The sequence below is a fragment of the Camelus ferus genome, chromosome 6, assembly GCF_009834535.1.
Source record: "Camelus ferus isolate YT-003-E chromosome 6, BCGSAC_Cfer_1.0, whole genome shotgun sequence".
In the NCBI taxonomy this organism is placed as follows: domain Eukaryota; kingdom Metazoa; phylum Chordata; class Mammalia; order Artiodactyla; family Camelidae; genus Camelus; species Camelus ferus.
Genome location: NC_045701.1, coordinates 9,199,379 through 9,212,066, shown reverse-complemented (window position 1 = coordinate 9,212,066; position 12,688 = coordinate 9,199,379). Strand labels below are relative to the sequence as shown.

The 12,688-nt window shown below is 33.1% G+C and overlaps 1 protein-coding gene across 1 annotated transcript in view; it reads right to left on the bottom strand.

Annotated features, from left to right (window-relative positions):
* The window catches only part of ADAM10 (ADAM metallopeptidase domain 10), a 108,114-nt gene that overhangs the window by 16,250 nt on the left and 79,176 nt on the right, over positions 1 to 12,688 (bottom strand). Inside the window, exons 9-11 of the mRNA XM_032481088.1 lie at positions 9,157 to 9,320; positions 4,965 to 5,148; positions 193 to 343 (exon numbers count right to left, since the gene is read on the bottom strand). Of these exons, the coding sequence (XP_032336979.1) occupies positions 193 to 343; positions 4,965 to 5,148; positions 9,157 to 9,320 (499 nt within the window). The remainder of the gene's footprint in view (positions 1 to 192; positions 344 to 4,964; positions 5,149 to 9,156; positions 9,321 to 12,688) is intronic.

The following is a 12,688-nucleotide window of genomic DNA, read 5'->3' as shown; positions in this document are numbered from 1 at the left end:
TACCCAATGCACAATTACAAGTACTTCAATCTGCCAATATCAGTGCACTAAATCATGCTCCTCCAGAAAAATAACAACAACAAACAAACACAAAGTTCCAAAACCATATGCATCTCTTAATCTCAGTTTTAAGTTTGTCATAACTGCCTTCAGATGGAAAGAACAGTAACATCGCTGGGATTAGCAAGGTACCTGCACTGCTTTCCAGGTCTCAGCTTGCATTTCTTCCCCTCAGGTTGGTTTGCATCATAGCAGCACTCATCTTTACACTGGTCACTGTAGCCACAATCACATTCCTCACCTTGCTCTACCATTCCATTTCCACAAATGGGTTGGCCAGATTCTGAAGAAAATAAACAAGACAAAGTAAGCACTGTACGCAACATTAATTTTATTTAAAATTCATAAACTCTTTAGTGCTTCAAACAAAAGGAGAAAGGAAAACTTTGAAGAATCTAAGAAAAGCAGAACAAACTTGGAATCTGGAAACTGGAGATCTAACAGTGGCTCGGTCACTAACAAGCAATGTGGCCTTAGGAAAGTCACTTTCCTTTTTGGGGGGGCCTTAGTTTCTTAATCTGTACAGTGAGGAAATTTGACCTGATGGTCCTTGCTAAGATCCCTTCTAGAGGTGGCAGCATTCTATTTAGGCCATGCCACACTGCGCTTTATTGAACAATGACTGCACTATTTATAGTACATAAATACAAAGTAAGTTAGTGCTTCAGCAGGCAGAAAAAAATTAAACCTCTTCTGTTAGAAAATTCCAAATATATATAGAAGTAATAAAAGAGTAAGTACAGTGAGCTCCCAAGTACCAATCACTTAGCTTTAACAATTATCAACAATGTGCTGTAAACAACTTCATCTACTATATTCATGTGTTCTTACAAATATTTCAGGATGAATCTAAGAGATAAGGAGTTCTTTTTAAATATAACCATAATACCATTACTACATTCAAAAAATTAATAATATGCAAAATAGTATCTAATAGCCAATCCATTTTCAATTTTCCTCATTGCTTTCCTTACAATTGGTTTATTTGAACCAAGTTCCGCACAAGCTTCCCCCAACCTCTCTTCCCATGGTTGCTTTTTGCTGACATGTATCTTAAATTCTTTTAATATATAACAGATTCCCTCCTCTCTTTTAATTTTTACACTACTTATTTGCTAAAGAAATTGGGTCATTTCGTCCTACGGAATTTCCCACATTCTATTTGGCTGACTGTATCCCAGTCAATAAGTAATTTTTTTTTAATATATTTTAGTTTTGCTCCTCAGCTAGACCAAGCTCCTTAAGGGAAGAACCATGTATTATTCATACGTTTTGTATTTCTGCAGTCTAACAATATCAGGTCAAATCTTAGCTCATTAAGGTTAGACTGTCTGGACTAATAAGCATAGTGAATAATTTCATAAAGATTTTTAGGCTCTTTTTTTTTTGAGTTCTTTGATTTTGTCAGTGAAGTTTAAAATTGGAACAGGAATTTTATGCTCTTAGTAAGAACATAAAATCACAAATGCTAGCATCTGCAGGGCAATGATAAGAATCAGATGTCTTCATTTTATAGAAAAGAAAACTAACTTTCAGAGATTTTGCGACTTGCTGGAAACCATATGCCCTACCTAGTATGAGCAAAACACAAACCCAGGCCCTCTAGATCTAAAATCTGGTGTATCTTTTCTTTCTGCTACACCAAATCAATGTGCAAAACAGCTGTAGCACAGGCTTCAAACTGAGAACTGAGTAAGCAGAAGAGAACCTATCTCAAAGCAGGAAGCCCAAACCAGGCACACCTGAATGAAAAATATTCTAGAACAGCTAGCTTTATATTAATAAAGTTCAATCTTATCAAATATTAAAGCAGATTTTAGTGGTAACTGAAGCTTCATCCCTCTTTTGTTCCAAACCATCTCCTTTGTTCTCTAAAACTAGAAACATGCACATGCACATATACACTAAGTAAATAATGATGGGCTTTCTCAAGTCTAGTAATAATCATTTTATAATTCATGTGACATGTAATTTAGGAGAAAGGGAAAAATGATAAAAGTCAGAAAATCTTTCATGCAATATTTACTACATGTTCATTTTCATCTCATATAGAAATATTACTTGAAATCAGCTATTTGCTAACAATTTAAACACAGAGGTATTCCCATAATACCTACAAAGCAATATGCTCATTTTAAAAGTCATTTTCAGAAAGTTTATTGTAAAAACCCAGTTTACAAGTGAAAAATCTATGTAACACTTCTACATTAAGAAGATTTAGAAAAACTACCACTGATAAAAACAATAAAAATGGTAACATCAATGTAATTTAATCTGCCCCTTTAAAAGAAAAAGGCTTTAAAAGAAAAAGGCAATCAATAAAAGTAAAAACTGATCATTTGAACCTCATCAAAATTTAACTTTTGCTCTGTGAAGAGAGTGAAAAGATAAGCTACAGACAGAAAGAGAATATATGCAGTCCAATATCTGACAAATGACTAGCATCTAGACTATAAAGAACTTTCAAAACCCAACAGAAAAAAAAAAACAACCCAAAACCTCAATGGCCAAGAAACATGGATGTCTCACCAAAAAAGATATACAAATGGCAAATAAGCACATGAAAAGATATTCAATATTATTAGTCATCAGAAAAATACAAATTAAAACTATAATGAGATACCCTATCACAATGGATAAAATAAAAATAATTAAAAAACCAAAAGCTAACAAGGAGACAGAGAAATTAGATCACTCATACACTGCTGGTAGGAATGTAAAACAGTAGAGCCAGTCTGGAAAACAGGTCAGTAGTCTCATATAAATAAAAACAATTACCAAATGATGGGCCTGTTGGATTTGGGGGAATTTACCCCAGAAAAACGAAAACTTATATTCCCATGAAAACCCTGTCTATAGCTGCTTTATTCCTAACAACCAAAAATTGAAAACAGCCCAGATACCCTTTAATAAATGAATGGTTAAACAAACTGTGGAACATACATAACACCTGCAATAAACAGGAACAAACTAGCGACACAGGCAACAATTTGGATTAATTTTGAAGGAATCATGCTGCGTGAAAAAAGCCACTCCCAAAGGTTACAGCTTGTACAATTCCATATATATATATATATATATATATATATATATATATATATATATATATAACATTTTTGAAGTGACAACATTTTAGAAACGGAGAACAATTTAGTTGGGCAGGTGAGGGAACAGCAGGAGTGAAGTGGATGTGATTATGAAAAGGCAACATGGAGAGTTTCTTGTGGTGATGGAACTGTTCTTTATCATGACTGTAGTTATTGGTATATAAACCTACACGTGATAAAATTGCAAAGAACTAAACACACACAGAAAAGTGAAATGTGAATAAGATCTGTGGATTGTATCAATGTCAAAATTCTCCTTGTAATATTGTACTATACAGTTCTGCAAGATGTTACCATTGGGGGGAACTGGGTGAAGGGTACATGCAATCTCTATCATTTCTTGTAACTTATGTGAATCTAAATTATCTCTATATAAATTTCAATTAAAAACAAAAGGCCATAGTATTGTCAATTATACCTCAAAAAAAAAATGCAGCTAAAAAAATCAAAAGGCCATGCTTATCTGGAAGTCTTCCTCAATTCTTTATCCTTTGCTATCGTTAATGTTTAACTCATCTTTGAGAGTGTTGTTTATGTGCAAGGTGAGCAGGCCTGAGTGTTTGCCCTCAAGTAATTTATAATCTTGTGAAACAGGATAAGGACCCCCCTAAAAATAATATAGTATGAAATAGAATATTCAGAACATATTAAATGCCACAAGAGAGGCAAAACAGATGAATAGATCAACAAAATGTGGTATATCCATATACTGGAACATTATTTCTAAAGAATGGCATTTGGATACATGCTACTACGTGTATGAATCTTAAAAATATTATGCTAAGTGAAGTGAACCAGAAACAAAGGGACAAATATTGTATTATCCCATTTATATGAGGTACCTAGAAGAGCCAAATTCACAGAGACACAAGACAGATTAGAGGTTACCAGGGGCTGGGGAGAGAGGGGAATAGGAGTTACTGCTTAATGGTTACGGAATTTCTTTTTGGAGTGATTTAAAAAGTCTGAAAATGGAAAGCAGTGATAGTTGCACACATTGTGAATGTACTTAATACCACTGAATTGTACACTTGAAATTAGTTTAAATATATATTTTATGTTATATATATTTTGCCACAAATAAAAAGTTCATAGCAACTTTGTTCATATTGGCCCAAACCTGAAAAGCCCAGGTGTTTACCAATGGGAGAGTGGATGAGCAAACTATGATGTATTCATGATAATGTACTTCTACTCAGCAATAAAATGGTACAAATACTAATAATGAATCTCAAAATATTATGCGGAGTGAAAGCAGCCTTCCAAATAAGGGTACAAACTGAATGATTCCATTTATATGAAATAAAACAAGCAAAATTTATCTATGGTTTAATAGAATAGTGGTTGCCTGGGGTGGGGTGGGGCAGAGATTGATGGGGAAGGGAAATCAAAGAACCTTCTGGGATGATAGAACTGTTATGTATCTTGATATGTGCTTGGGTTACAAAAGTAAATGCATTTGTCAAATCTCATCAAATGGTGAACTTAAGATTTGTACATTTCACTTATGAAAAAATTTTTAAAAAGAACAATAAATAATCTTGAACTCTACTTATGTAGCGTAAAGTGTTTAGGAGTATACTGATATCCACAATCCACTTTAAATTGCAACCCCCACCTCAAAAGAAAAAAATGGACTGAAGGATGGACAGACTGATTCATATGTCATAAAGCAAATCCATTAAGGTATTAACAACTGTAAAATATAGGTGGCAGGTACAAAGGTATTAACTATACAACTCAAGTTTTCTGAATGTTTAAAAATATTCATACTAAATGTAGGGAAAATATACATACCAACAAAACAGTTGTTTCTCTTCTTCTCAAGAACCTGGCTTATATTTCTAATACTACAGAGTGAGAATTTATTGTTGTTAAGTTTGTCCCCAGATGTCGCTCTTGCATACATGATGTAATTGCCATTTTCTTTTTGTCCTAAATTCTTAGATTCTCCTGGAGTGCACTCTGTTCCAGAATCATGCTGTCAAACAGAATATAGAGTTACATAAACAGGAAGTAAAAAAAGGTTTTTAGGTCATCTGATTAAATGTAATTTTCTCATCGGAAGAACAATGAAGGTCCTACTTTAGAACAGATTTTACAATTGTTTTAGACTGTCAGGCGGAAGATAACTTGCTCTTTTAGGGACCACGGTCTTAGAAGGGAAGGAAAAATCAGTGAAGGTCTAACTGCAAGGGATACTTTTTTATTTTGATTTTTTAAAAATTTACTCCAATTATTTCTTTTAGTTGGATTCCCAGAGGTAGAGTACACTGAGTTAAAAAGTCAAACATTTAAAGGTCTTGATATAAATTGCCAAACTGTCTGACAAAAGGACCATATTAATTTATGTTATGTAACAACATGGATTAAGATTTCAATAGGCAGGTATGGGAAGGAATTGGCTTCCCAACAGAAGTAAAGTTTTAAAGGACTATAAATTATTTAATTTGACAGGGAAGGGGAGATAACACTGGAAATACACTTAAACTCAAATTATGGAAAACCCTAAATGCTAGGATAAAGAAACTGTATCAGCAATACCAGCAGGTATTGGAAGTAAGGCTGCAGAAATATGTGACATGCACAGAACGATTAGAACTTTATCTAGACAAAGATTAATCTGGTAAGAGTAAACAAATATTAAAACCTTCATACTGAGAGGGAGGAACTTGTCTCATTTATTACAACTTCCCAGAAAAAGCTTATAAAGTAGTTAACAGAAGTCTGCAATAAACATTTGGGATAGGATAAATAAACATAAGGGATAAAGACAGATTTTAGTAAAGATGTCAAAGGAGACAGGCTCAGGAATTCATGGTCTGGCTGATCTCACTATTATATTACTTAATAAATATTTACTAAGCACCTACTGTCTTTATGTACAGTAGCATGAACAACATACACAAAAGAATGGGGAGTAAGCGAGCATGGGAGAATCATTAAAAGTAGTATGATAGGAAAAGATAGCAAGGTAGGCAAAAAATGTGAACCAATTTATCCATTAAACAATAAGCAAAAAGTAATATAACTTTAATGTATTAAAATCACCTCTCTGGCAACCTGGTAGAGGATAGATTAGATGGGAGGTGAAAAAAGAATAGACTAGATATTCTACTCCAAGTGTGGTCCACAGACCAGCAGCTCCAGTATCACCTGAAAGTCTCAGAAATGCAGAATCTTGGACCCTAGACTAAGGGCCACCGAAATGGAATCTGTATTTTAAGATCCTCAGGAATTTGTAAGCACATTAAAATTTGAGAGGCCCTAGACTAAAGGAAAGAAGAATAGTTAGAAGGGTCCTAAATTTCCCCTGGTAAGGACTGGATCAGGGGGACCGGGAGAGTAGAGGGGACATTTAACTGCCCTTGAAAATGCAAATTAACCATGAACAACAGTTCTCCAAAAATTCCATCTCTAAAATTTCAATTACTCTTTTAAGAACAGATCACAAAAGCAGTCAAAAAGTAGGGAGATTAAGCACATTTTAAATACTTTATCCAAGAGTACTGATAATAATCTATCAATTTTTGACTGGGGCTTAGAAAAAAGACTTCCAACTTAGAGAGTACCTTACTTACATTTTACAAAGTGGAGGGGAAATTAGGTAAGTGCGTTTCAGAATTTTAAGCTATAAGTATACAATTTTTTCTAAAGTCATAAAAATTTCCATTTTTACATGATGTGATAAGGTACAAGTAAAATAAATTTATATACAGTTTTGAAATACAAATTTCCCGAACTTATTTTAATGAGCCCTACCAAAATCATAAAGACAGAATATCTTTCAGTATTTTGTACTTCTCTGTGTATTAACTTTAGGTCCCTTGAAAATCAATACAATGGACTGGGTATTAAATGATACCAAACAGGGTGTACAGGGCATAGTGGGTCTAGCTCAGTGGTAGAACACATACTTAGCATGCACAAGGTCCTGGGTTCAATCCATTATAAATAAATAGATAGATAGATAGATAGATAGATAGATAGATAGATAGATAGATAGATAGATAGATAAAAAATAAAATAAATGATATCAAACAATTGCTAATTTTGTCAGGTATCATAACCATGTGGTGGTTATGGAAGAAATGTCTAATTTTTTAAGAGATGCATACTGAAATATGTAAGGATGAATGCATTTGTTTCTAATATCTTACAAAGAATAAGAAAGAAAAGCAGAAAGGGGACGTAACAAAATCTTGGTGATCGCTGACTATGGATCAGAGGTTGGCAAATCGTAGCCTGCACCTTATTTTTACATGGCCTAAGCTAAGAATGATTTTTCCAAGTTTAAAAGATTGTAAAACAAACAACAAAGAAAAATACACAACAGGGACCAATTGTTATCCCCAACAAAACGTAGAATGTTTACTAGTAGGCCCTTTACAGGAAAAGTTTGCTGATCCCAGTCCCGGATGATGAGCATCAGAGTTTGTTGTAATAGTTTTCTCTGCTTCTGTGTATATAATAAATTTTTCATACTGAAAGTTTTTTTTTATATAAACGGCAAAAGATTTTATTATTTTTTTCAGTCTTCTTTGTAATTTTTTTAATTGAAGTATAGTCAGTTACAATGTGTCAATTTCTGGTATACAGCATAATATCCCAGTCATATATATATACACACATACACATACACACACACACACACACACACACACATATATATTCATTTTCATATTCTTTTTCATTAAAGGTTATGACAAGATATTGAATATAGTTCCCTATGCTATACAGAAGAAATTTGTTTGGTATGTGTTTTTATACATAGAAGTTAACATTTGCAAATCTCGAACTCCTAAATTTATCCCTTCCCATCCTTCCCCAGTAATCATGAGATTGTTTACTATGTCTTCAAGTCTGTTTCTGTTTTGTAGATGAGTTCATTAGTGTCTTCTTTTTTCTTTTCTTAGATTCCATATATGAGTGATAATCATATGGTATTTTTCTTTCTCTTTCTGGCTTACTTCACTTGGAGTAACATTCTCCAGGTCCATCCATGTTGCTACAAATGGCATTGTTTTATTCTTTTTTATGGCTGAGTAGTACTCCATTGTATAAATATATCCCAACTTCTTTATCCAGTCGTCTGTCAATGGACATTTAGGCTGCTTCCATATCTTGGCTATTGTGTATAGTGCTGCTGTGAACATTGGAATGCATGTATCTTTTTGAATTAGAGTTCCTTCTGGATATATGCCCAGGAGTGAGATTCTGGGATCATATGGTAAGTCTATTTTTAGTTTTTTAAGGAATCTCCATACTGTTTTCCAAAATAGCTGCACCAAACTAAGTTCCCACCAACAGTGTAGAAGGGTTCCCTTGTCGCTACACTTTCTTCAGCATTTATTGTTTGTGGACTTTTGAATGATGGCCATTCTGAGTGGTGGTTTCATTTGCTGTGTAAAAGTTTATATGTTTAATTGGGTCCTGTTGTTTATTTTCACTCGTATTTCTATTGCCTGGGTAGACTGCCCTAGGAGAACATTGCTAAGATTTATGTCAGAGAATGTTTTGCCTATAATACTGAAAGACTTTTTTAAAAGTTTCATTCCATAGTAGACAAAGACAAATCTAGTAAGCCCCAATAATGCTTTTACAGAAACCAAGCAAAAAAACCACTGCACAATTTGCTAACATTCAAAATGTACTTTACATAATGGAAAGTGATTCTCGTTCAATAAATATATGAATGAATCATGTATCAGGCACTGTTCTAGGGGCAGGAGACATGGAAGAGAATGAATGACAAAATTCCTTGCCTTCATAGAATCCTGGCACTGTTGTGCTTATTTTCTTACTTTAATCACAAGTATTCTATCTTTCTCTCTTCCAGTACTGTGGCCAAGTACATTACTGTGTTCTAACTTAAGAACTTAACATTCATGTGTACTTGTTCTCACTGTAAGCAACAACAACAAAAACTACACCGTATAAAATTAGATTAGTAACTTTTTAAAAATCTAACAAATTAGGCAACACTTACCGGAGATCCAAAGTTATGTCCAACTTCATGAGCAAATGTAATGTGAGAGACTTTGGGGGGTACATGAGACCCATAGTTCTGAACAGTAATAATTCCAGTGTTTAAGGACTTCTTCTTACCATCTGAATAGAGCTTACTTTTTTCACATATTCCTCCAGAGCTTCCTAATTCAGAACAAAGGTGGCTAAAATTAGCATCTATTTCCCCCCCAAAATAATTTTCGAATATATGCTATATTAACTTGAAACATTTCCTATGTATTTTGAATCCAAAATAAAATTGGTACACGCATATATCAAATACTAAAAAGTTTCTTTGGTCCAAGATTAGGAAGTCATTTCAAATAAAAGTTTAATGGAACACAAACTCCCAGGATTGAGTACAAAGCCCTTATAAAATGTTCAACCTCATAATCAAAATATCCTCCAATTTTTGCTCCCATTAATTCAGCAAAAGAAATACTTATAGTTTCTGTTAAATTTAAATATTTCAGTATTTACACTAGGTTCAAAGTCTGTATCTTTTCATCTTTCAAAATGAAACTTATATTTAAGTTAAATGAAAGCTGAGCAAAATATTCTCAAGGAGATTCTGAGAAAGTCACCTCTACAAATAACAGCAGTGAAACACAGGAGTATGTGATTCACTATCCTGAGAGGCAACACATGATATATTTTTAATGAAGAAAAGAATTAGTGGTTTGCAGGGCCTGGTGGGAGGGGGAGATAGAGAAAGGCTGACAGAGGTACGAGCTTTCAGTTTTAAGATGAATAAAGTCTGAGGATCTAATGTGTAACACATGATGATTAGTTGATAACACTGTATTACATAAATGAAATTTGCTAAGAGAATAAAACTTAAACATTCTCACAAAAAAAGGGAATAAGGGAAATGTGTAAGGTGATAGATGTATTACTTAACCTGGTGGGGGAATCCTTTCACAATGCATAAGAATATCAAATTATCATGCTGTACACTTCCGTATCTTATGATTTTATTTGTCAATTATATCTCAATAAAGCTAAAAAAAGAAAAGAATTATGTCAAATGGATAAAAAAAAAAATGGAGGTAAGGAAGGAGACTAGGTAGGAAGGGAGAGAGAGGAAATGAGGCAAAATGTTAACTGATGAATCCACCAGGAGTAAACGGCACTATTCTTGCAATTTTTTGGCAGGTTTGAATTTTTTTTCAAAGTAAGTTCAAAAAATTGAACTACGGTTTTTCAATGTGTCTTGAGAATACTTCTAAATTCTAAAGGAAAACCTGCATTTTTACTTATATGATACATATCAAATCATTTTGTAATTCACCTATTAATAGTTTTCAAATCTGAGAGCTTAATACTGAAATGAAAGTGCTTTCACATCTAAAGGCAGTTAATTTAAGAAATTAGAAAAAAAAAAAACAGCAAATCAGAAACTAGCTGGCCAATCCATGTCTTTATGTGCTCTGCACTGAGACGACCATAGTCTTTAAAATAACTCTGTTAAAGACTTCCAGTGAGAAGTTCTTTGGTTTACATTCACACTTAAAAGGTTTCTTTATTTGATTTTTAATTAAAACATAATCAAATGGGTTAGGATATTCTGATAACTGATCAAATTATTTCAAATCAGCTTTCTACACACACTGTAATACAAAGTTACAACCACGTTATTAATCTACTTTAAAAAACGTCACATTTATAATCTGATAAAGCATATAATAGAAAGCAATTCAAAACAGATCTGAAAGAATGGCATGACACTACAATTGCTGCCTTGTTCCTTTTAATATTAGAAAGTATATGGCAATAAATCATAAATTTGAATTACTGTTATGACACAACACAGGAAGCTGAAATGAGAATGTGCGTCACAGAAAAGATAATCGAAAGACTAAGCCATATGCAGATTTTAACCAGCAAAGGATTGAGAAGCTTTATGACATTTAAAACTTACTACCTTTTCTACACAGAAAACTGACTAGAAAGAAAACAGCAAATGATTTATGAATATTTAATATATTTTCTTAAACTACCTCTACTTTTGGAGATGAGTCCCAAGGACTATATCACTATTTCTAGAAACTAGAAAAGATATGAATAAGCACTCTGGATATAATAATTACAGTCTTCCTATTATAATTTTACATAAATAGTAAATTAATATCCTGCCTTATTGAAGATGTGTCATATGCAAAGTGGTCCAATGCAGTACTGTCAAAGTTGAATTAAGCATAGAAGACTCCACACTGCAAATCTTTATCAGTTAAAAAAAAGTAAATGGCATATATTAAAAACTCTGATAATATACTTTTCTGTATTTTTAAGATCTAGCTAGTTTAGGGGAAAATAATACATAAATTTGAGTGTACTCTTCCGAAATATAGTCTTTGTAATTCATACCTTGTTTAATGTCTTAAACAATTGCTTTTGATTTTTAATGACTACTGCTTATACAGGAAAGTTTATTGTTTGTTATAGACTAATCACATACATTGGAATAACTAAATCATACAGGGAGAAATAAAATACTAAATCTAATTTTATAAGTTATGACTTAATTTTTAAATACTGCAACTACTTTTGACATGCTAGAAACTCAATTGATAATATAAATACCTATAGCTAAGCCATAAATCACGTTCAGTAATTGGTTAACCGTGTAAACCGAAGAGTTTACACACATAGTAAACACTTAAAAACACAAAAATGTATAAAAATGAGGACAGAATTTGAGTCAAAAACAATTACTGATGGATGATAACTCAATAACCAACAAAGGAATATAACGACATTTTTCTAGCTACAGGACAGTCTGAGAGCTAGTCACAGAGTATCAGTACTAAACTTAAAACAGATCCCCCACCACCAAAAGAAAAAAATTATAAAACCTACAAGGGTAATATAATACCAGAGTCCATAAATGTAGTTTTGACAGGAGCAGGCCTAAACATCTAAAACTTAATAGTAGCATGTTGACCATACAGTATTAATCTGAGCAGTAGTACTGAACCAGACATTAATACCACTCCCAGACAGGTTATTAGGAAATGTCTCACGGCATTTCCCTGTCTTTCATGTCTAGGGAATCGTACTCACACATAACGGGTAGTACCAGAGATGTTAAATATTCTGTAAGGGACAATCCAGACCTGCACAAAATGCCAACATTAAGTGCTCTGTAGTCTACTAATGTAATATTCTAATGGTGTAATTCTCCTGGCCTTTTAATTATAGACTTTCAAACAACAGGTTAAGAATTCAATAGGCTGCTGGTTATCCTGAGAACCTCATGCTGAGTTCTGCATGCAGTCAAATTCTAATACGTAAAACCAAACTAAAATTTCTAAACCAAGAAAAACAGAAGAGACAACTTCTACCAAAATAAATGTCTCAAAAAAAAAAAAAAGTTTTTCACAAATGGTCAAAGGAATACTGAATAGTTCAGGAGTACCTCTGGAGATGAATTCGAGAGCTAGACTTGGTCACTGACCTGGCCAAACTGAGAATATGTTCATTGGGTTAAGTAATAACATTAAGATGGATAA